Source organism: Penaeus chinensis, chromosome 30 (genome assembly GCF_019202785.1).
Source record: "Penaeus chinensis breed Huanghai No. 1 chromosome 30, ASM1920278v2, whole genome shotgun sequence".
In the NCBI taxonomy this organism is placed as follows: Eukaryota; Metazoa; Arthropoda; class Malacostraca; order Decapoda; family Penaeidae; genus Penaeus; species Penaeus chinensis.
Window position 1 is genome coordinate 1,094,780 of NC_061848.1, and position 7,500 is coordinate 1,102,279.

At 47.9% G+C, this 7,500-nt stretch overlaps 2 protein-coding genes across 2 annotated transcripts; both read right to left on the reverse strand.

The window, feature by feature from the left end:
• Window positions 1–2,381: 2,381 nt before the first annotated feature.
• Window positions 2,382–3,695, reverse strand: LOC125041066 (mediator of DNA damage checkpoint protein 1-like). The gene has a single exon (XM_047635817.1). It carries the CDS (start codon window positions 3,693–3,695, stop codon window positions 2,382–2,384), a length of 1,314 nt encoding a protein of 437 aa, XP_047491773.1.
• Window positions 3,696–3,734: 39 nt separating this feature from the next.
• On the reverse strand, window positions 3,735–4,793 carry LOC125041067. The gene is made up of 2 exons (XM_047635818.1): window positions 4,647–4,793; window positions 3,735–4,394 (listed from the first exon to the last, which is right to left on the reverse strand). The coding sequence occupies exons 1-2, from the start codon at window positions 4,791–4,793 to the stop codon at window positions 3,735–3,737; spliced, it is 807 nt and encodes a 268-aa protein (XP_047491774.1).
• Window positions 4,794–7,500: the final 2,707 nt, after the last annotated feature.

The window sequence follows — 7,500 nt, forward strand, 5'->3', positions numbered from 1 at the left end:
TGATTTATTCATTGATTCCACATATTTATCGGTTTATTAAGTTATTAATTCTATCAATTCATCATTATTTACTGATTTGATTTATGCTCTATATTTTCTTATTTGTTTAATTTATTTGTTCATACATTTCTTCATTTGTTGATTTCACTTCTTCATTACCGTTGACCGATTTTATTTATTCGTCGTCGCCTAAAAGCCCTGGCACGGGATTGGTTCCCTTTGGAGACGCCTTTGACCTGCCATCAGCGCCATCTAGGTCAGGATTTCCTAGCTCTTTCATCACGAAGAAGCCCTTTTAAATCAATAAAACAAGTAAATGAATTAAATGAATCCATTGTTTTGAATGGTCTGTCTACTCAATAAGCCGGTTTAATTAACTAACAGAATGTTCCGTTTTCCAAAGTCATTTTTCAGGTGCAATACATGTGCAGTTGAAGAAAAAAAAAAAAAAAAAAAAAAAAAAAACATTTTAAAAGGTTACCATTATTAGCTCTAGCGTGAAGATATTTCACTGAGGTTAAGTTATGAGATTAGAATAAGTCTCATTCTTGAATTACATGAAGCATTTTAATGTCGTGTGCTACTATAGTATGTTTTTTTTATTCATACTTCATCGTCCTACATGAATATCAACATTAGTTCTTGAATTATTTGAAATATTTTAGTATCGTCCTTACTTGTTTCGCTGGTAATGCAGTATGCAACTAAAGTCAGTCCTGAATATATAAGTCACTGGGAAGAGATGCATTGGACTGCCAAATACATTATGAATCACACAGATAAAGCAATTGGGGAATTATGTTGATATTGGCTAAACTCGCATGCGCAACACAGTCTGAGGTTATGCATTGTTCCACGTAATTTTGTATAATATTGTGTATGGTTCCATGGGATAAGAAATTATTTCTTGGAGTGCAGTGCTATTTTTTATTATCATTGTTCTGTAAGACTGTCAGATGTACTGAGGTATATACATGAAAGAATAATGCAACACCGCATTGATAGAGTATAGCCAGCGCCTTCCCATGATTTGTTCGTGCGTGGGCCTGAACTTAATCTCCATCGCGGCCCAGGATCGCCAGCGAGCGCGGTCGTCGAGATTCCAAAGAAAGAAATACAGTATTAATGACACGCATGCACAAGGTCGCCTCCCGCGCACCGCCGACGAAGACACTGAAATTTGCGTCGTCCCGGGGGAATTTGGCGGTAAAATGTGAAGGCAGTCACGGTAACAGATTCCGAAATTTGCGCCGTCACAAAGGGGCATCTGGCGGGAAAATATGAAGGCAGTTGCGGTTAACAGATTTCGGAATTTGCGCCGTCCCCTGGAAATTTGGCGGGGAAATGTGCGGACTGTCACGGAATGCTGGGGGGTTGTCTGCCAAGTGTGAGGCAGGTCATGGTCACTGGGTGGGGGGAGGTGGGCGGAGGGGGATAAGGGGGGGAGGGACAAAGCAACGCTCTATGATTAATCCCCCCGCCCCCCAGCCCCTTCCTTCTCCCCTCCATTTCCCGGATTTCCTCCTCCTCTCTCATTCCCAACACGTCATTCCCCAACAACTAGAGCCAATTCTTCCCCCCCCCCCCCGTCTCTTTCTCCAGTCCCTGTGCACCATCCCCCATCCCTCCCCCTCCCTCCTCCCGTCACCTCTCCACTCCCCTTCCCACCTTCCCCCTTCCCCCCACCCCACTCTTCCCCTCCTCCCCTCCCCCTTTCCACACCCCTCCCTCCCCCCTCAACCTCAAAACTATTCCCCGCAAGCAAGCACGCAAGCCCCCCCCCCCCCCCCCCGGCCTTGAGAGCGCCGATATAGAGTGACCAAATGATCGGCGAATCAGGGCCTCTGCGTCGGCCGTGTCACTCGGCTTCCAGCTGCCCCGAGATTGGGTTCCTTCTTCTTCGCCGTCCTCTCTCCTCTCTTTCTCTCTCTCTCTCTCTCTTTCGTTCTCCTTTCTTACTCTCTCTTTTTCGTTTTCCTTTCTTTCTTTCCCTCGTTGTTTCTCCTTTTCTTTCTCCATTCCTTCTTTGTCCTTTCTTACTCTCTCTCCTTTCTCCTTTCATACTCCCTTCGTTCTCTTTGTTTCTTTCCATTTCATTCTCTTTCTTTCTTTATCTTTGTCTCTCTTTCCTTCTTTCTCTTCGCCTCAAGGAAGTTGATCCTACGGGTCTTAGACGTCAGCCTCTTTTGGGGATTTGGTATTTGGGCGCCCTTTGAGGTATTTGGCCGTCCTTTGAGGTATTTGGGTGTCCTTTGAGGTATTTGGGCGTCCTTTGAGGTATTTGGCCGTCCTTTGAGGTATTTGGGTGTCCTTTGAGGTATTTGGGCGTCCTTTGAGGTATTTGGCCGTCCTTTGAGGTATTTGGGTGTCCTTTGAGGTATTTAGGCGTCCTTTGAGGTATTTGGGTGTCCTTTGATGTATTTGGGCGTCCTTTGAGGTATATGGGCGTCCTTTGAGGTATTTGGGCGCCCTTTGAGGTATTTGGCCGTCCTTTGAGGTATTTGGGCACTCTTCGAGGTATTTGGGCGTCCTGTGAGGTATTTGGGCGTCCTTTGAGGTATTTGGGTGTCCTTTGAGGTATTTGGGCGTCCTTTGAAGTATTTGGGCGTCCTTTGAGGTATTTGGGCGTCCTTTGATGTATTTGGGCGTCCTTTGATGTATTTGGGCGTCCTTTGAGGTATATGGGCGTCCTTTAAGGTATTTGGGCGCCCTTTGAGGTATTTGGGCGTCCTTTGAGGTATTTGGGCGTCCTTTGAGGTATTTGGGCGTCCTTTGCGGTATGTGGGCGTGCTTTGAGATTTTTGGGCGTCCTTTGAGGTATTTGGGCGTCCTTTGAAATATATGGGCGTCCTCCGAAGGTATTTGGGCGTCCTTTGATGTATTTGGGCGTCCATAGAGGTATTTGGGCGTCCTTTGAGGTATTTGGGCGTCCTTTGAGGTATTTGGGCGTTCTTTGAGATATATGGGAATCCTTTGAGGTATTTGGGCGTCCATTGAGGTATTTGGGCGTCCTTTGAGGTATTTGGGCGTCCTTTGAGGTATTTGGGCGTCCTTTGAGGTATTTGGGCGTCCTTTTGAGGTATTTGGGCGTCCTTTGAAGTATTTGGGCGTCCTTTGAGGTATTTGGGCGTCCTTTGAGGTATTTGGGCGTCCTTTGAGGTATTTGGGTGTCCTTTGAAGTATTTGGGCGTCCTATGAGGTATTTGGGCGTCCTTTGAGGTATTTGGGCGTCCTTTGAAGTATTTGGGCGTCCTTTGAGGTATGTTGGCGTCTATTGAGGTATTTGGGCGTCCTTTAAGGTATTTGGGCGTCCTTTGAGGTATTTGGGCGCCCTTTGAGGTATTTGGGCGTCCTTTGAGGTATTTGGGCGTCCTTTGAGGTATTTGGGCGTCCTTTGAGGTAATTGGGCGTCCTTTGAAGTATTTGGGCGTCCTTTGAGGTATTTGGGCGTCCTTTGAGGTATGTGGGCGTCTATTGAGGTATTTGGGCGCTCTTTGCGGTATTTGGGCGTCCTTTGAGGTATATGGGCGTCCTTTGAGGTTTATGGGCGTCCTCCGAAGGTATTTGGGCGTCCTTTGAGGTATTTGGGCGTCATTTGCGGTATTTGGGCGTCCTTTGAGGTATTTGGGCGTGCTATGAGGTATTTGGCCGTCCTTTGAGGTATTTGGGCGTCCTTTGAGGTATTTGGGCGTCATTTGCGGTATTTGGGCGTCCTTTGAGGTATTTGGGCGTCCTTAAAGGTATTTGGGCGTCCTTTGAGGTATTTGGGCGTGCTTTGAGACATTTGGGCGTCCTTTGAGGTATTTGGGCGTCCCCCGTAGGTATTTGGGCATCCTTTGATGAATTTGGGCGTCCATTGAGGTATTTGGGCGTCCTTTGAGGTATTTGGGCGTGCTTTGAGGTATTTGGGCGTGCTTTGAAGTATTTGGGCGTTCTTTGAGGTATTTGGGCGTCCATTGAGGTATTTGGTCGTCCTTTGAGGTATTTGGGAGTCCTTTGAGGTATTTGGGCGTCCTTTGAGGTATATGGGCGTCCTTTGAGGTATTTGGGCGCCCTTTGAGGTATTTGGGCGTCCTTTGAGGTATTTGGGCGTCCTTTGAGGTATTTAGGCACTCTTTGAGGTATTTGGGCGTCCTTTGAGGTATTTGGGCGCCCTTTGAGGTATTTGGGCGTCCTATGATGTATTTGGGCGTCCTTTGCGGTATTTGGGCGTCCTTTAAGGTATTTGGGCGTCCTTTGGGGTATTTGGGCGTCCATTGAGGTATTTGGGCGTCCTTTGAGGTGTTTGGGCGTCCATTGAGGTATTTGGGAGTCCTTTGAGGTATTTGGGCATCCTTTGAGGTATTTGGGTGTGCTTTAAGACCCGACCCGAAACTCAGGAGGATATAAAACAACTAAATAAAAAAATGAGAAAACAAAATCGCTCCCTGCTATTCGCATCCATAGCCTGAACTCCAGAGTCATCTCGCTATTTTCATCCGGCTATTTTTAGAGCGTGCAAAGGGCAAGGCGGCCGCGCCAGGACTAGCCACTGCCATGCCTCGGAGCTCATGAAATGCACGAGATCATTCCGTCGCGGCCGCTGCGTCATCGCGGCCGCTGTCGCCATCATCAGTAATGACGTAGAGTGGTGTTGTCGTCTTTACTTGAGTCTTGTTATCGTTATCGTTATCGTCGTTCTCGGCGCTATCATCGTCGTCGTCAAAATCATTACCATCATCTCGAATGTTATCGTCCTCAAACTCATCGCCACAACCATCACTGTCAACCTCATCACCACCGCCACCACCCATCATCATCATCATCATCATCATCATCCTCGTACTCCGAGACCCGCCCCCCTGCTCCTACGCCCCTCGGCGACCCGGGCTGAGGGCCCAGTCGTGGGCGGAGGGCGTGGTGCCAGCTCCCGGAGGGCCGCGGCTGTCCTTGGGCGCAGCACCCTACTTCGTGTTATGTATTCATGCATTATCTGAACCATTTCAAATTCGTCATGAACTTTGGAAGCCATTGTTTTGCTTTGTTTTTCTTTTCTCTCCCTCACACGTGTTTTTATATTTTTTCTCTCTTTCTATCTTTTTCTCCTTTCTGTACACAAAAATATTCGCCCTGGACATCCTGTTTCAGCTTTCGGGCTCAGCTGCTAGATAAATCGTCAACAGAACTGGCTTCACAACCTTAATCACTCTTATCATCATTATCATTATCAAAATCATTACCATCTGTCTTCATCATCACTGTTACCACCACTGTTACGAACTATAATTTTTGTTTTTTACGCACTACAATTTCTTTCCGATCCCATTTCCTAGTTGCACTCCCTCTGATGTGCTTATGTTAATAGGAGATATTCTCGTGGTCATCCCTATTATAAAATGTTTCTCGTGGTCAAAACCTTTAAAATTCGTCCTTCGATCCACAACATTGACAAAAATAACATCAATAACAACCCCACCCTTAAAAAAATATATAAGTGGAGGATGAAGACAATTATGTCAGCGTCTCGGAGATAGAAATAGAGACTTTTTTTTAAGTAGCTCACGTGAATAAGAGAACGGGAGGTGTTGCAGGTGTTACCCAGCGTCCTTGTGGCAATATTTGGTGTGACTGACTCATTAGGATAGGAATTAGTGTCGGACCTGCTATAGAGAATGTTTTTCCTGTCCATTTTCGGTCTATCTCCCCGCCAGCCTCCTGCCTCGACCGCCGTTCAGGATCTGTCCTGCGTGCGCGCGCGCCGTCGGGCTTTCCTTATCTCGTTGAGGCTCTTTGTTTGACGCTTTTATTTATTTCTTTTTTTCTTTCTTTCTTCCTTTCCTTCGTTTATTTGGTCGCGAGTCACGGAATGAAATGGGCACGGGCGGGAATATTCTATCACAGACGTACATGTGTATAGATGCCAAAACACATACGCACGCAACACGCACACGCACACACACACATACACAAGACCCCCCCCCCCCCCACACACACACACACATACACACGCCCGCGCTGAGGCCGAGCACCTCCCGCCCGGTGATTCATGCCCCAGACTCGAGGAAGACTCTCCTGCTCAGACGTCAAATGCCAAGCCGCAAGGAGGGCACGCTGCAGGATCTCCACTCGGGCGTGGGCTTCAGGCGGGCGGAATGAATGCTGTGTCAACAGTGGTAAGAAGGAAGAGAAAGGGGGAGTAAAAATTGACTGAGAAGAGAGAGAGAGATAGATAGAGAGAGAGAGAGAGAGAGAGAGAGAGAGAGAGAGAGAGAGAGAGAGAGAGAGAGAGAGAGAGAGAGAGAGAGAGAGAGAGGGAGAATGATTGTAAGAGAGAGGGACAAAAAAATAGGACAAAAAAATATGACGGCAAAACAAATCGTGGGCATTGTGGCAGCTCTTACTACGGTCCGAGTTTGTTTACATCCTGGGCTTGCTTGGGCCCTCCTCCTCCTCCTCCTCCTCCTCCTCCTCTTCCTCCTCCTCCTGCTACTCCTCCTCCTCCACCTCTACCTCTACCTCACTACCTCCTCCTCCTCCTCCTCCCCTTCCTCCACTTCCCCCTCCTGAGGCCGCCTTGGCACACTCTCAGCCGTGCCAGTCCCCGCGGGTGCGTGCCATCTCCCCACACGGACAGGTATAACGCTGCTCAATGCATGTCCATTACGCAAGGTTTCAGCGCGCGAGGACATGTTTCTAGGTCGTTTCCACACGCGGACGTAACAAAGGAAAGACGCCATCCGCAGCCGGACATTTTCCCCGCGAAGTGACCCTTGAGTCGAATGTCTTGCCGCCCAAAAATGGCTCACTTTTCTTCGCTTTTGTGCAAGTAATAACACCACCAATTGTAAGAAGAAAAAAAGAAGAAAGAAAAAAATGTACTTCCCTTGCGTAGTACAGTTATGTAGAGCGGCGTGTAGTGTTTCTGCGTGTGTGGATCCGGGTGTTGGGCGTGAACCATGACGACCAGGATCTGGCGCCCACAGACCACGCCCCCGCGCCCGCCCTTCGCTGTCCAAAGTATTCCCGCCCGCTCCTTCCGCTCGCGTGCCTCTGCTTGCTTGCATTCTTGTCCCACACCAAGCAACTGCCAGCCTCCATTCAACAAGCACAGCCTCCTTCTCCATCTGGTAACCTCCACGCGGTGTTGATCCTGAACGCGCATCTAACCGTCAAAGTTTATTTTCATCGTTCATTCATGGGATTCCTGTTGTGGATTTCCTTCTGTGATTAGTATGCTCGTAAAAGATGTCAGTTTAAGCATTGTTTTTTTTATATTTTTTGTTAACTCCATGAACGAGCTCATTTAACCTCGTCCGCAGTAAATTCCTTCGCTGTTGCTACGACCTTCCACATTCCTGCAGACGCGTGCTGGAAATGTCGAGATAAAAATGCGGAGAGAGAGAGAGAGAGAGAGAGAGAGAGAGAGAGAGAGAGAGAGAGAGAGAGAGAGAGAGAGAGAGTGAGTGAGAGAGAGTGAAAGAGAGAGAGAGAGAGAGAGAGGGGGGGGGGGAGAGAGAGAGA

What these genes read in the sequence shown, in the direction of transcription:
- LOC125041066 (XM_047635817.1), bottom strand. Translation starts at nt 3,695, where the DNA reads ATGACGCCCAAATACCTCAAAGGACGCCCAAATACCTCAAAGGACGGC.
- LOC125041067 (XM_047635818.1), bottom strand. Translation starts at nt 4,793, where the DNA reads ATGGGTGGTGGCGGTGGTGATGAGGTTGACAGTGATGGTTGTGGCGAT. An exon ending in ATAACGATAACAAGACTCAA is followed by an intron (nt 4,395 to 4,646) that starts GTAAAGACGACA and finishes TTTTTTATTTAG; the next exon opens with TTGTTTTATATCCTCCTGAG.